Source organism: Leptonychotes weddellii, chromosome 1, assembly GCF_054177405.1.
Source record: "Leptonychotes weddellii isolate Sample4059 chromosome 1, ASM5417740v2, whole genome shotgun sequence".
Taxonomy (NCBI): Eukaryota; Metazoa; Chordata; class Mammalia; order Carnivora; family Phocidae; genus Leptonychotes; species Leptonychotes weddellii.
In genome coordinates, this window is record NC_138369.1 from 167,730,980 (window position 1) to 167,747,484 (window position 16,505).

The following is a 16,505-nucleotide window of genomic DNA, read 5'->3' on the forward strand; positions in this document are numbered from 1 at the left end:
GCCATTTTAAAGATTTTTCCATCATGGCTTCTTAATTTATAATATACATCACGCAGACACACTAATACTCAGACTGTTGGTAATTCAAATGTGAGAAGTTTGCATGATGAAGAAAGAAAGGGAGAGTAATGAAAAGCTTGTATTTTCCTCTGCACTGTGATTTTCCCATGGCAGATCATTTGCCTAAATGCCCATAAACTTTGTAAATACGTAAAAATCTACATTTAAGGTGTCTTTCTAAGGGCTTCTATATGGGCTATAGCACAGTCCGCTGTGACTCCATATTATAAAGACCAGGGAGGGCCCAAGGTGCTGTATTAGGAGTAATGACCTCAGATCTTTCTTTGATTTCATTCATTAATACAGGCAGTTATTTATATATTCAATCATCCAGTCTTCAAAAATGACCATTCCTATTATGTGCCAAGAGTGAGGAAACAAAGCTAAATGCAACATAGCCTCTTTCTAAACTGTCAGAACTTGACAAAGGAATATTCAGTCGTGGCAAAATGGTCATTTATCTGGGAAGTTCCATTAAACCAGCTGATTCACAGCACAGTTGTCCCAGCCCTCAGACTATCTGTGTCTGAAGAATTTCAAGTCACCATGAGCCCATGCCTATATTCTGGTAGCATGTGCCCTGCTTTCATTTTGTGTTCAGATACCAGTTTTTATGCACACTGCATGCACTGTGCTCAGTGTTTCACATACATTATCTCATTTAACCAGAACAGGTACATGAAATGTTAGTATTACAGTTATTTGTATTTCATAGAGGAAAAAAAAAACCCACAAACAAACCTAAGCCCAGAGGATAAGTGACTTACCCAAAGTCACATAGTCCTCAAACCAGGACCTCTGGGTCAACACTGGGTGTGATCAGATGAATTCAACAGTAGGACAGGGGGTAGGCTAAAGTAAGGGTTACTTCTATCTTATTTCTGTAGCCAGAAAACCTGGTCAAATTTAGAAACTGCTGTTCTTTTACCTATATTTAGTTCTATTCATTTTTCTCTCAACCTTTACGTAATTCTAGCATGACTTCCCACTTTATGAAGGAGTACTTGAAGTGTGCATCCGGATTAGTTATACAGTTTTCTTTGTTGGTGTGGGGGGATGGAAGCGTGTGCGTGTGTGGTGTGACAGAGTATCTAAAATTTCTTCATATTATTTTTCTCAGAATTTGGGCTTGTAACGGAAGTTTCTCAACATGAAATGTCATCATGTCATCAATTTGGCCTCACTCAGGAAGTTGCAAGGCGCTTGACTAACCTCAATGAATTGGATGTTGCCTAAAACCTGATAATCTTTAGCTGACTATCATTTTAGAAGTTTGAGGAGTTAATTTATTTCTTAACTATCTTGGAAATTTAATTGGTAAAAAAAGAAAAGTTTCTGATAAAAAATTTCAGAGTGAAAGTATATTGGAGCTTATATCAGCAATAGAATTGAGGGGGCAGAATTTATTTATTTATTTTTTTAAGATTTTATTGATTTATTTGACAGAGAGGGACACAGCGAGAGAGGGAACACAAGCAGGGGGAGTGGGAGAGGGAGAAGCAGGCTTCCCGCCGAGCAGGGAGCCCAGTGCAGGGCTCGATCCCAGGACTCTGAGATCATGACCTGAGCCGAAGGCAGACGCTTAACCGACTGAGCCACCCAGGCGCCCCGAGGGGGCAGAATTTAAATGTTCTTATCAAAAGAGTATTATGAAGAGTTTATCCATTTATCTGGACTAAAATTTTTCTAACCATGCATACTTTCACCACACACTTGAATTTGTAACTATAAGATATTCCTAGTATCAGAACAATCATGACATTCCAGAACAGTTTTATAACCTTTCTGTACTGAAAGACTCAGTTTATTCCAGTGAGAGGCTATGGCAAGATTCTAATGCAGATTATATGATCCAAAGGGCTTTTATTGGCATAGTCATGGGCAGCATATACGTTCCGTGTCTCAAAATTGTTGAGTGAATAAATAAATGATTGAGACTGGGACTCTCACCACATTTCAACCTGGAAACACAAAGCCATCTGGTAACCATTAAAATATCAACTTTCTAACCACTTTCACATCCACTCTTGAAAGGCTCAGACTCCTGTCTGTCTCCTAGCCAAAAGCAGCAGAAAGTCTGTCTTTATGTTACAACCTATGAACTATGTCTTGCCTTTTTACTTCTCTTTATCCAGCGTCCATGGTTGAGAGAAAAACCCAAGGAAAGTGAGCAGCAGGGATCCAACAGATAAAATGAGGGCAGCAGGACTCTTTTAGTGTGATACGTACTTTTGCTACAGGTGTCCTTTTCAGTGCTGTGCTATGTGATGGGGCCATCGTTCTGGCAGCTTGAACCCCATGGTGTCTCCACTCCCCCCTCCTCCTCTCTTTGTAGGAATCCTGTCTCTCTTCCTCTTCTTCAGCCTCCTCAAGACCTTTGCAGCACTTCTGCTCCAAAGTATTTCCCCAAATCCTTGACTGGGTACCAGATCTTCATTTTGAAGGAATGGAAGTTGTGGCTGAGTAAGCTTCACCAGCGATTTCTACCATTTTACAATCAGGCAGTTCCTTACACGCTTCCTAACCTACAATTTCTTTGTACTCTCTAGAACTCCCTGAGGCAGCAGGTTGATTAAAGTTTAAAAATTATGGTCAGTGGCTGTGCTGTGTCCAAGGAGGTCCTAGAATAATCTGTTTAGAGTTGTAGCCATAGTCAGAAGCAGGGCCATGATGGAGGCAGCATGGTCTTGTGGATAATGGTCTTGTGGAAAGGTAAGCGCCTCTCAAATAGATAAAGTATAATATGGTAAGTCCTATAACCAACAGAGATACAAGTTGCTATGGAAACCCAGAGGAGAACACCAAAGGAAATCATGGAAGACCTCACAGAGTAAGTGACTTTTGTGATGAGTCTTAAGACAGAAAGCAAAGGGAGACTCTTGGATGTAGAAAATAGCAGGAGCCACTCAAGGAAAATAAATAGCATAAGAAAAGTCACAAAGGAAATAGTGAATTTGTGGAATTGCAAGGAGATTGTTACGGCCGGAGAGTGTAGAGTGAGAGGTGGGAGAGGAAAGATATGACTCATAAGGTAGGTAAAAATGGTTGAGAAGAACCTTATATATCCCAGAAGAAAGTTTAAAAATTATACTAAAGGTAGTGAGGAGCTATAAAAAAAAATTCCAAGCCGGAAGTACATGACTTGATTTACATGTTAGATCTTTCTGGAGGCTGTGTGGGGATAGATTGAAAGGTAGGGCACTGGTAGAATAGGGGTCAGTTGGAAAGCTGTTGCACTATTTCATACATGAGCTCATGAACTTCCAAAGCAAGACAGCAACCATGGGAATGGATAGAAAGCCATGAATGACAAAGCGCTTCTAGAGGTAGGACTTGATTATATACTGAATCTGTATGAGAAGGGTATACGTGAGATGAAGTGAGAAATGATTTTGTTTTGGGTAATTGGTTGGGTATTGGTGTCATTAAAGAGAGAGTTTTGTTTGGAATAAAAAAGGAGAGACAAAATTGTAGAGAAAAATCCAAGATTTGGGTATGTTGATCTGAAGCTTCTAGAGTGCTATGGGCTGAACTGGACCCCTTTCCCCACAAATTTGTATGTTGAAGCACTAACCCCTTATGTATGGTATTTGTAGATGGTGTTTTGGGGAGATAATTATGTTTAAATGAGGTTGTCAGGGTGGGGCCTTCATGAATGGATCAGTGACCTTCTAAGAAAAAACACCAGAAAGCTTGCTATCTCTGACGTGAGAGGACACAGTGAGAAGGCAGCTATCTGTGAGCCCCGAAGAACTCTCACTAGAATCCAACCATGCTGCAACCTGATCTTGAACTTTTGGCCTTCAGAATTCTAAGAAAATAATTTCTGTTGTTTAAGCCACCCAGTCTATGATATTTTATTATGGCAGCCTGAGCTGACTAATACATTGAAGTATTCAAGAAGACAGATAACACAGATCTGGGGTTCAGGAGACAGACTGAGGTGAGATAATTCATTTGGGAATCTCACTGTTAAGAGAAATTTTGTCTTGGGCGCCTGGGTGGCTCAGTTGGTTGAGCGACTGCCTTCGGCTCAGGTCATGGTCCTGGAGTCCTGGGATCGAGTCCCGCATTGGGCTCCCTGCTCAGCAGGGAGTCTGCTTCTCCCTCTGACCCTCCCCTGTCTCATGCTCTCTCTCTCTCTCAAATAAATAAATAAAATCTTAAAAAAAAAAAAAGAGAAATTTTGTCTAGAGGTCTAATATAAAAATACTTTCAAGTACCACTAATCTGGAAAATAGCAAGTGCACATAGTTCTTTTTATTATTAAAATTAGGGTATTTCACAATTAAAAATATTTACAATTAAAGATGAAACATCTGTACAATTATTAAAATTCATTTTACTAAATGAGAATCAATAATATCTTGTTATCTATACTTTTATACCAGATAACAGTGAAGAAATTAACAAAAAATAATTACTAAAACTCCACTGTGGATCAGGATAAAATGTCTCCAGTATTAACTCACACTCTCCCATTAAGTATAAAAATGAGTGTGAATGCTGCTTGGACAGTTGGTTAAACAAACACATGCTCCATTACTATTTGTTGAATAACAGACACAAAGGCAAAATGGACAGGTATGAAAAAAGGAGTTTTTTTCCTGCAGAATGTATCATTTCACACTTAAAGCTGAATAAAGTTATCTCACACATATCAAAGACTTACACTATACCTTTCCTAACACAGGCAAGTGAAATATTAACAGGTAGCATTTAAAATAATAAATATACATACTATTTACAATAATTGGGAATGTTAGAGACATGAACTTTTATGTAAAATCATTTAGATTAAAACATTTTAACTTTAGGCTGTATCGGGAAATGCTTACTTTCTCTCCTATTTGATCTTTTAGCTCAAGTAGAGTTAAAATGGAATGCATCTATAGATATAAAGTTGAGAATGTGTGTTCAGTCACTTGGCTCTGTGATAGTAATCTTCTGTACCATGTCAGAGAGATTTTCAGACTCCAGATCTTCTTTGCCATTATCTGAATTTTCTGATGAGATATAACAACCAGAGTCCCTTGGGCAGTCGTCTAACTGTGACTTATTTAAGGAGATGTCTGGGCTTAAGGATGGGGGCACAGATTCATTTTCTTGCTCTTGAATAGCTGTAAATGGAAAAGAGGACAGCAGTTAGGAGAAGCCAAGCCAAGTTTTATTCATGTACTCATTCGCCTTTGAGCTATTTTAACTGTATCAACCTTGACTTCATTACATTTGAAACTTCCTTGAGTAAACACTGTATTTGTTTATTATAAAAGAGATATTTGCACTCAAATATTCAAGCCCTGCTTTCCTAGAAGACAAAGTTTGCCCTTTTTTTTTTGCTCACTTGCAGTTTCATGGAATTCATGTGAACTGCTTGCATAAGCGAAGATCAATATGGACTTTCATTTTACATTAATGATAAGTTGCCAGAGAAAGCAGATTGTATCCACAGTTTGACTGATGCCTTGTCCAAATACTCCTTAACTCCGACATTAGAAAAAGTCATTTGTAGTTTAAATGTAAAATCCAACTCAATAGTGATCTTTGTGGACAGTTCTGGAATCATGATAATGTGGAGTAATGAATAAAATATCACTCTGGGCAACAATGTATAGTAGGACTTCAGTTACTTGGAATTTAAGTAATAAAACTTAAAGTGTTCAGAATTTTTCTATGTTTGCATTCACCAGAAAAATCAGCATAGAAACCAGGTTGCTTTTAGATAGTAAAACACCACCATTTTCATTGACTCTGCCTTATTTAGTCTTCTACATCTTTGTAGTTCCGAAGAACAATTATTTATATTCAGATTGGTAACTCTGTGTTATCAAAGCAGTATTCTAGATTCAACAGACTTTTTCTTTGAAAAAAATTAATACTAGAGATGTAACAAAAGATATTTTGAAGAACCTAAGCAGCACTATGAAGTCTTACTCAAGAAGCTTTTAGCATCAGAATTCTCTTGGTCAGTGTAAAGTTTCTTTCCTTGCCTTCCCTGACACCAGTAAATGTGTGCTTCTCTGCATCATGAGATGGGTCCCTCAGGGAGGAGATGTATCTTCGGCCACAACCTGTCAGCTCTATCAGCATATCTAACCTCAGAGCTTCTCCGCTTTAGACATTTGAGTAACTCCACTTTGGAAGAACCAAACGCATACATTTCAGGGTGGGACAAAACCTCTGCCTTCAGAAGCTGTGCGCTTCATCCAATTCTGGTGAGAAGAAAGTAAATCCCAACTCCAAAATCCTGCAAGAAGGAAACTGTAATTTTCCTCAATAGACTTTATAAAAGTAAAATGCTAAGTAATTTATCTTTAGGAAAGCCATCCTTTATCTTGTCTACAGATACCCTGCTTTTTTTTTTAAAGATTTTATTTATTTATTTGAGAGAGAGAATGAGATAGAGAGCATGAGAGGGGGGAGGGTCAGAGAGAGAGGCAGACTCCCTGCCGAGCAGGGAGCCCGACGCAGGACTTGATCCCGGGACTCCAGGATCATGACCTGAGCCGAAGGCAGTCGCTTAACCAACTGAGCCACCCAGGCGCCCAAGATACCCTGCTTTTTTAAATGCATTTTCTAGGCTTCAGATATCTTGCCAACATTATGTTCTACTGTGCATCCAAATGTTTATCAACATCCTTTACGAGAGAGAATTGAGCCGTGGTGCCCTAAGGCATCCTTGTATGTAATGAATTCACTTCTCAATGTATCTAGAATGGTACTCATTTATGTACCATCCACAGAAGAATTGAGAAAAGAGTCACATTAGTTTTTGTATTCTGTGGTTTAGACGAGGAATACAGGTTGAGAAAAGTTGGGAAAAAATGATAAAGATCATTTTAGTCTACTCATCTTCAAAATGAACCATAACAGTTCTTTTAACCTTTTCCTCAGAGCTTTAATTTGCAACAATAAAACCATGTTTATGCCATTCTTCTGAATTTTCTCCATGTTTGCCACAACTTTTTTAAACTGTGGACTCAAGTATCAGATATTTAAGGCCAGTAATGTTATTAAAACTAGTTCTAGGTATCAGGAGCTTTAATTTTAATATGCATCGAATGTGACTGTTTAAAAATTTTAGCCACCATGAAGCATTTTCTCTTTATAAGTCTTAGCAACCGTGAAGTTTAGGGAGAATCTTCTTAATATTCACTAGTGTTTGTGAATATCAGTCAGTCAGCTCTGTGTTTCATTATCCAAGTGTTTCTGGAAAAGGCCAGAAAAATTAGTCCTTTTGTAATGCTTCCTGCTACTTCAGCAGTGATTCACCATATTTGGAGTGTGATCCTAGGCCATATTTCCCCAGATTATATTTGGGCCTATCACCTCAACACAAAATTAAAAGAACTTAGTTATTGCTCTTCAGACCGACATTTTAAACAGGACTTAGCATAATAAAAATTGCTCCAATACTGTGTTCTATTTAGGCTGATTACTGATTGTGGGACTCTCTTCAAGATATAAGACTTGGGCTTAAAGAACTCTGATTTCCAAAATTAGTTCTTTTTCTTTCAAAAAATAAGTACTTAGCTTGTTATTTCGTCTTCGGAAGCCTCTATCCATTCCCCTCAAAGGGTAACAAAGTAAACAAACAATGAATGAAAATCTGATGCTAACAGAGAATATGTCATTTTTAAATATTGGTAGTAAAATGTATTTGTTTTTATTTTTGCCTGAGAAATGCTATGTCACCTTCTCTAAATTCTCAGAATTGGTTTGTTTTAAATACAGATTATTTATTATAGGAACCCTTTATCTGCAGTTTTTATGGAAAAAGGAAATAGTTTCTCAGTATGAAAGTTATGCAGCACAGTAATTTACAGAATAGCAGCAATTTGCTAAATGATTTCCTAGTGAAATGAAAACATGACTTTGCCTCCTCAAATGCTTCCCACCAGGCTGGCAATAATTTCAGGCAGGTGATCAGCTGGAGCCCCTCAACTGTAACTATTAAAAGAAGAGGCAGGTCATTATGTTATATTATGGAAATGAAAGCTATATAGCATTCAGTTTTTGTGTTTGGAGGGTCAGGGTTTTCCTTTTCTTGTTTTTTTGTTTTTTTCCATCCTGACACTAATGACTTCGGGATTGGCACAAACCTAGGTCTTGTACTATGGATACTTTTTCCAGCAGAGGGGCTGAATTCATGCTAATATGTCCATATTTTCTTTCTAAGTCATTTAGTCTCTTCATGTGGCCATGAAACAGAGTAAAGCTAACTGACCCACCTAGAAATTGAAACTATAACCTTCATCAGTTTTGGCCCATGGTCCAATCATCTGAGTAACCAGGCAAATAACACATTGGGATAAGAAACAGTTTGCCTCCAAAATTACAGACCTGCCATGTGAGATATGAGTGCATCTTTTTTTATATCAAAATGTTTCTGATAATATGTTAAGTTAAAAAAAATCAATATACATGATTAAGTATTCTATTACTAAAATTATGTGAAGACCTATAGACTTATGCATATAATTCACACATGAAGTGTTAAAATTTTAGATAGATTTTCTCTATATTTCTCACATCATCTATAATGTCTTATATTTTAATTAAAAAACAAAAAAATTAAAATGGTACAGTTTTTCAATAAAGCCCCTGCATGGTTTGCAAATATTCCAAAGGCTATACATTTTCAAATCTGGGTATATTGGAGAATTATTAAATAATTTGACAAAGGGTGTTTCTTTATTGCTGCCAGCTAACAGCAGGCATAATCAGAAGGCCAGAAAGCTCATATGGTTTCACTTATTTGTGGAACATAAGGAATAACATGGAGGACATTAGGAGAAGGAAGGGAAAAATGGGGGGGTGGGAATTGGAGGGAGAGATGAACCATGAGAGACTATGGACTCTGAGAAACAAACAGGGTTTTAGAGGGGAGGGGGGAGGAGGGATTGGTTAGCCCAGTGATGGGTATTAAGGAGGGCACGTAATGCATGGAGCACTGGGTGTTACACGAAAACAATGGATCGTGGATCACCACATCAAAAACCAATGATGTATTGTATGGTGACTAACATAACATAATAAATTTAAAAAAAAAAAAGGCCAGAAAGCAACCCCAAACATTTCTGTACTCGATATAATGAAAATAAAATAATTACGTTAAGGGAAAATTATTTAGGAAATATTTTGTCATAAAGAACTAATTTGAATATTAAAATATATTATTTCTTACCAAAATTTTTATGGAATTGTGTAAAGCCCATGGTTCAACATTTTAAGATAGTCATTGATAAAGATATAAAATGGCATGGTGATTAGAGTAAAACAGAAGACAGCTAACATAATTATTCATAAAAATATTGGAATTGTGACATTTAATTAGGAATAGGCAATCTCAATTATACTAAAAGTGAAGAAAGCTTTAAGGAATTCAAACTAAACCCTAATTCTGGGAAAAAGTTCTCATATCCTAAAGAGAGAATCCTGTCCTATATTCACATAGGTTTCTTTCTCAACTTTCTTCACCCAAATAATCCAGATTTTGACTTTACTGTCTTGTGTGCCTTAGGTCTGAAGCTTCTGCTTCTTTGGGCTTCTTTTTCTTTTGGGTAATATAAAATAATGCAATCTACAGGGCATAAGAAAATGCCTGGTCAAAGAAAGTGCTCAATAAACAATTTTTTTTAATAAAAAGAATGTGATGCTTAGATTAATTAAAAGAAGTAGCAACTAAAGATCAAATAAGAAATTTCGTTGAAATTCAAATGAAGATACCTCTTGGCTCTTTGAATTATTGTCCCCTTTTTCTCTCCTGGTGCCATCTCCAAAGAGGAAAAACCAAGCTATGTCATCCTCTTTGAGGATGGTTCAAAATCTCAGCTTCATGTTGGAGCCCCATTTGAGTCACTCAGAACAAAACTCGGGCATTCTCCAGGTATCTACAGCTGTGTTTATTTGTCCAGAGGCAGTGTTGTCCAAGGAGGAACATTCAGTAGACAACATGGCGTGACTCTTAGTTATTTCTGATTTCATCTTAAGCACATCCTTAAATTACCTGAACGTGTTAGTTTTACAATAGTGACTTTTTGGTATTCATGTCATTTGAATACTAACCTACATTTGGAAAAACAACAAATGGAAAACAGGAATCCCTTCATGGAATAACAACCAGTTGCTCTTGTTTTCCTGAGGCCGTGAGAGAATAGGAGTTGAAATGATGCTCCCTCTTTTTGCACATCTCTCTTTGCATCTTAACAGCGTAGTCTACCTTCTGATGAGATGTGGGCCACGGAGTGAATCTTTGCACTCACATTCACAGCAACCTCCCCTTGCACCCTGCTGACTGCCTCAGTAAGGGCAGAGGCACCCTCATCTGAGATCTAATCGCTCAGCAGCACCCGGATGCATCTGCCTACTGCAAACACTTCTATCTGTGAGGTGGGATTGCTAGGGACTTAAAGTTTTATAATCAGAAAAAAGTTTCCTTACGATTTACAAGTCTCTCTATTTCCTCAATCTTAATTCATTCCACAAGCATTTGTTGTTTTATTGTTGTTGTTTTTGTTTTTCATTCTGCAAGTATCTGTAAACCGTCTACTCAGTGCAGAGCACAGAACTAGGGGCTTCGGGGAAGGCATATGGTATTAGAGGATTCTGTCTTGTTTGACCAGGGTAATCATACAAAGTCATGCCTAGTACGCAATCATAGCGCAATATAAAAACAAGTACATTACAAGTGCCTTAGGTGACTGAGGTGAAAATTCTATGGACTCTCTCCTCTGGGCACTGTTCTCTGATAGAAGACTAAAAATGTTTACATTTAATTTTGTTGTTTTTTTATTATATAGAATATGGCATCAATCATAAATTAAATCTTCAGGGGAGGTGGTAAAACCAACAAGAACTCTGAAGAAATTGAATTGCCTAAAGCTAAACAGCTATAACTGGAAATATATATTAAATATATTTATAAATACATAAAAGTCAGACGCCCGTGTGCCTTCTCTACTGTGTATATGTGGATGGTTAGCCTGTAGTTCTGAAAAGCTGTACCTTTCTTGAATCTAGATCCAAACCATACGGCAGGTGGGTTGGAAACACCAGGCATGCATGTCAGGGGCTGGGGCACCAGGCTACCCTGGCACGCTGTCAGACTGACTGCTGGGCTGCTGCCTGGCATTAACTACAAGTCTCCCCCGCCGGCAGCTCGCGGTCCAGGCTCCTGGCTGGGACTTGCCTCTTGCCCTGCGTCGCTTTGGGCACGGAGGCAGGCGGGAAGGCACAACTGGGGATAGTTGAGCAATGTGGAGCTGCCGTGACCACAGCTGGTGCCAGCAGCCTGGCACACAAAGCCCTCTCCTCTTCACTGAGCATGCCAACAGAGGTTGCAGCTATCCAAAGTGTATGATACCCAGCTTCCAGGACAGTTTGCTTATTCAGTTACTAGGCTGGTTGTTTTTTTAATCTTTTCCCTCCAATTTAAAATGTAATTATTCCTGTGCTTATATGGAGAACAAGCTATTTCCATCACCCGTTTTCCCTGAGGACAAGAGTACACATTCTCATCACACTTTTAAGACACATCAAAGTGCCTCTAAATGCGGGAAAAGAGGAACAAGTTCAGAATAAAGAGAAAATATTTACTATAAATAGCAGTTAACTCTGATTATTTGCAAGAGGCATTTATTAGCAAGCAAAGGGGTCCTGAAGGTTGTGTTTATGAACAACATATGCACAAACACGCACACACACACACACACACACATTCTCTATTCTTACTGGGAATCTTTATTCAAAGCAAAGAAACCATTTTAAAATTCAGATGAGAAAGAGAGCAATCCTAATGTGCACCAAATAATTCTTTTGCTCCTTCAAAAGCCGAGTCTCACCCCAATTTTTCCTCTCCTTCTAACCTCATCCAGATTCCCAGCTGAGGGAGCCAGTGACCTAATTCTGCTCAGTTCTAATGCAACACGGGAGCAAATTCAGAATACCTCGGTATTGGCCTTGGCGGGATTGCAGAACCCCAAAGCTGTTATCCTCCTCCAGAGGTAATCCCGTAATCAGTGCTACCACCAACCACCCAGCCCTTCTATCAGCTTGTAGGAGAAACATCTTTACCTCCTGTCAAGCGGTGACCTAAGAAGTGTTAATCCAGTTTACATGTTCAGGGTCAGAGTGGGTACAGTGCTATCTATTTTGGCCTAAGAGAAAAGGAAAATTGCTTGCTCTAAGTATTAGATTTCTGTTTTTGTCCCTGTCCCACTCCCCCCATCCTCTTGGTCCCTCTAGATATATTAAAGGCTCACATGGGGCTTGTAGTTTTTCCTCTATCATCTCAAAGCTCTTGTTCTTCAAACAGGTGTCCACTCTCCTCAATTTTTATAGTGAAGGGTTAAAAGCAAAACTTTCCAGTTCCCGATCTAAGAAGCGTTGAGGTTTTAAATTAGGAATTTATCGACATTCCTCAAACTGACTATATTCAGTGATCAAGATAAAATGCATACATAAAATCCTGGCCAATTTGCATGCTCCATTCTTACACACACACACACACACACACACACACCTATTTTTAACCTATGACTGTGACATGCAGTTGTTTTTAATAATATCTTAGTTTTATATAACCGTATATTCAAGGTCTTTATCTTTCAAGGTACATGAAGGTTGTGCATTTAATCTTTAGCATGGTTGTAGGAGATATGATTCACAGAGTAGAGAATAGATAAAAATAAGCATGCATGCAGCAGCATGGTGCCGAATCATCAGAACTCACCATCTTATCAACAAATAGAAGTCATTCTTCTTTATTTCTTGAGCAAAGCAGTTTCATACAAGATAAATAGCTTTCAGTCAGAATAGCCTAACATGTAATATGCATCTTTTTGAATGTATATTCTAGTACTACTTTAGACCATAAGATTAAAATAAGAAAAATCTCAGGGTTGTGTGTTAACAACAAACACTGGTTGCATCGGCATTTTTTTTTTCTATTTTTCACCCCCCAGAATTTGGCTTTGTGTGTGTATATTTGCACATTACTAGTTTTTATTAAATGATCAACTTTTAGTGACCTTCACATACCATTTTCTAAAGTCTTATAAGGGAAATACTTTGGGGGGATTTGTACTTTTTTATATCATGCTTTGGAGATATTGTGTTTTGTTTCCAGGGCATAGTAGGATGTGTTTCTAATAGATGTGGGAGACTGGGTTTAGATTTGTGACCTTGAGAAAGCTACTTAGCTACTCTGGTTTTAGTTTCCCCATCTTGCAAGGGAAGCATTTGGGTCAGATGGTTTTTCAAATTGCACCTAGCTCTCATATGATGTTATCTATACATCATTATTCTTTCATTAACATAGAAAGTAGAGGGGGGATGAGGGGGGTGGAATGAAGAAATTAAATGGACACCATCCATGGCCCAATCCACAGGGCTGGACCGATCTTCCCGCTGTGGGTCCAGACTGAGCACTGTTTTATGGCTGAAACCCTTTATCACCCAGGCTCTCTCGCCCTTCCTAGTCACCAGGCCTGTTGCAATGCGGCCATAGGCGTCTTGCATCTTTCAGGCAGTAATGTTGTTGCAAGGTTTCTGTTCTCACTTACGTATTAACTTCCACTTTCTGGGATGGAAAACTGAACTGAAGCTCCTGAGAAAATTGGCATAGTAGAAAACTTCAATTTTCAGATATTCATTGTTCTTTCTATATTTACCAGTTTGCATGTGTGGAAGAAAGAACTTGGATTTTTATAGCAGGCTGCCTTTGATTAAAACTTCAGCTCTGCTACTTATCTAGCTGTTTTTGGCCTTTTTAAAATTCATCTCTGAAATGTTTTCTCATCTGTGGAATGGACAAAATACCTATATGGATGGTATTACAGAAGAAAAGCAATGTATTTACAAGTGCTCAAAAAATACCTTTTCCCTCCCACTACTTCAACATCAAATTATTCTGGAGGGTATTGACAACGATACTGAACATTATCAATTCCAAGAAATCTACAGAATCTATTTCTTAGCCTCACATTATTTAGTGAGGAGCCATGTTTAGAAATGACAGGGTGTGAAAGAAACTGCCTCATTTACCCCAGAGATATTGCCTCGTCAGTTTACATGGATCAGTTTTGTTTTGGCTTGTACTATTGAGTAAATTGGCTACTTTCTTAAAGTTGACCTTTGTCTGCCTTTGTGACCTCATCCCCTTCTCCTAGCCCCCACAGTTTCAAAGGATGCATATAAACACCTGGGCCTAAGAGGAAATAAATTCTGGAGGTGTCAAATTAGTCTTACATGTGAAAGCTCTTTGAAAAGGAGGAAGATCTGTGCAAACTCAAGACAGTAAGTAAGAATAAAGTGAGATGCAGTTTCTAAAAAAGTAAATTTATTCCTGCGAGATAAAAAGGCCAGTGTATAAACACGTGCTGTGTAACTATGCCCATTTTGGAGCATATGAGACAGGATACAGGAAACCTACCACGAGACAGTCAGGAGGCCTGGGTCCTAAATACAACTTTCCTCCTTGCTCTCCATCTGGGCTGTTACTTGTAGAAAGTAGAGTAGCATCACAAACACTGGCCCTGGCTCTCCACGATTTACTATGTGTGTGAGCTTAGAGAAGTTACTTATCTCTCAGTTTCTCATTATAAACACGGGACAGTACTCTCTAACTCACAAAACTGTGGAGCACATTGAAGAAGATAATAAATGTAAAGATCTTGGCTCAAAGTTTTACTCCGAGAACAGGTTCAAAAAAAGTAGTTAATGATTATGAGCAATATTACTTTTGAAAGAGAAAGTTGGATTAGATGATCTGAGTTCTTTTTCATCTTTAAAAGTAGCTACATCCCTCTTTCTTCCTTAGGAAATATTCCTTGTGGAGTTTGGTACGTCCTGAGCTCAGGGTTTCAGAAGCCTGACCAGATTTAGTAAGAAGAGCGTTCAGATTGGGTACCTGTAGAAACAAAAGCTATCCGGTCTTTATAAACCCAGTTGGTAAGTGAATGTGCATGCATTACTTCATCTTCAGTTTATACTTACAAATACAGAGACCCATCTCAGATAATAAAAGTGAGTGCTGAATATTTTTGCAAGCTATTATAACATTTTGAAAGAATACTATAAACACATACAAGATGTGACTATATGGTAATGAAATGAATTTTCCTGTGTGGCGCGAAGGCTCATTAGCTTAGAGCCATGCTCGGCGCTGTTCTACAGAAGTTGCATATGACATTTCTCACTAATGGCTCATGCTGTCACTAAATATTTGTCTCTAACTCCCTCAGTCTTTGGGAATGCAGACATCCACTTGTGTGTAAATTAATAGCTCTGCAGAATCTAAATGAGATGCCCAGAAAAGTCCCTTCATTTTCTGAGTCCAATAAGGGAAAAAAGTCCTCTTCCTAATTATAGACTCGACCAGAGTTGTTGTTTCCAAATAAATAAGAAAATACTTATTTTATGGGAAAGAATGCTTTATGGGATTCTCTGTAAATAAAACTGGGGCTTTGTTTTTAATAATTTTACTATTTACATTGAACTGTGATTTTCAGCTAGGGAGAAAAGTAGGTGTGCACACTTACTTTCTTCATCAAGAAGATTTTCAGCAGCTGATAATAATCTCATCCTGTCTTCTGGGTTTTTAATGTTTAATTCAATGAGATGACTCTCTTTTATATCCTTTAAGTCTTCTAGGGTCTCATAACCGTTGAGCAAAAGTGTTGAGGTATATTCCTATGGGGGAGAAAAAATATGTATAAGATAAACTAGTCAGATTCAAATATTTTATTTTTAGTTCTCTTTAGATTTAAAGAAAGTGTAGAAGTGCGTATGGAAACCAAAGGCACCGAGAGAACTTTTGCTTAACTTTACTTTGTACTAGTTCTCCACATACGAACTCTAGGGCATTTAAAAGAGTATGTTGGAGAATTCTCACCTTCTGGAAGGACAAATGTAAAGAAGAAATAATTACGTCAAGCCGTGCAGTGCTAAATCATGGATCAATTAAATAGCTGGATCATTCATCCCATTTGGCACTTTTTCACTTCTCAAATAGTTCAATTGACAAAGCTAGCGTGTCCTTACATCTATCAATAAAATGCCTCTAAAAGAATAATTATAGTAATATTTCTGAATCTACATCTTGTTTGCTGGCTTGCAAAAATAATTTACCCTCACTAACTTCTTGGGGTAGTTTAAAAGATGAATTTGAAACAGGCATGAAAAATAGACTTAGCATTTGGTGAAAGTCATTATATAAACCTAAGGAATTCCAGACTTTCTATTTAATTAAAAGTTTTTATTAAGCATAAAAGCACTGTGGTTAGGAAAAGTATTGTTTTCTTTTCTCAGCATGTATAGTTTGTCCATCATTTGCATCAATATATATTAAGTTAAAATTCATAGGCTTCTGATTTCTGAGTCTGTATGTTATTTATGTAACCTTTGTTCTCTCTAACAGAATAAAAATGCAAAGTGAAGTTGAA

The 16,505-nt window shown here is 37.8% G+C and overlaps 1 protein-coding gene across 3 annotated transcripts in view; it reads right to left on the minus strand.

The window, feature by feature from the left end:
• Positions 1-4,291: 4,291 nt before the first annotated feature.
• The window catches only part of SAMSN1 (SAM domain, SH3 domain and nuclear localization signals 1), a 131,859-nt gene continuing 119,645 nt past the window's right edge, over positions 4,292-16,505 (minus strand). For all 3 annotated transcript variants that reach the window (XM_031030442.2, XM_081798780.1, XM_006735541.3), the window contains 2 exons: positions 15,603-15,753; positions 4,292-5,180 (listed from right to left, as the gene is read on the minus strand). In XM_031030442.2, the coding sequence (XP_030886302.2) occupies positions 4,978-5,180; positions 15,603-15,753 (354 nt within the window). In that variant the 3' untranslated portion in view covers positions 4,292-4,977. The remainder of the gene's footprint in view (positions 5,181-15,602; positions 15,754-16,505) is intronic.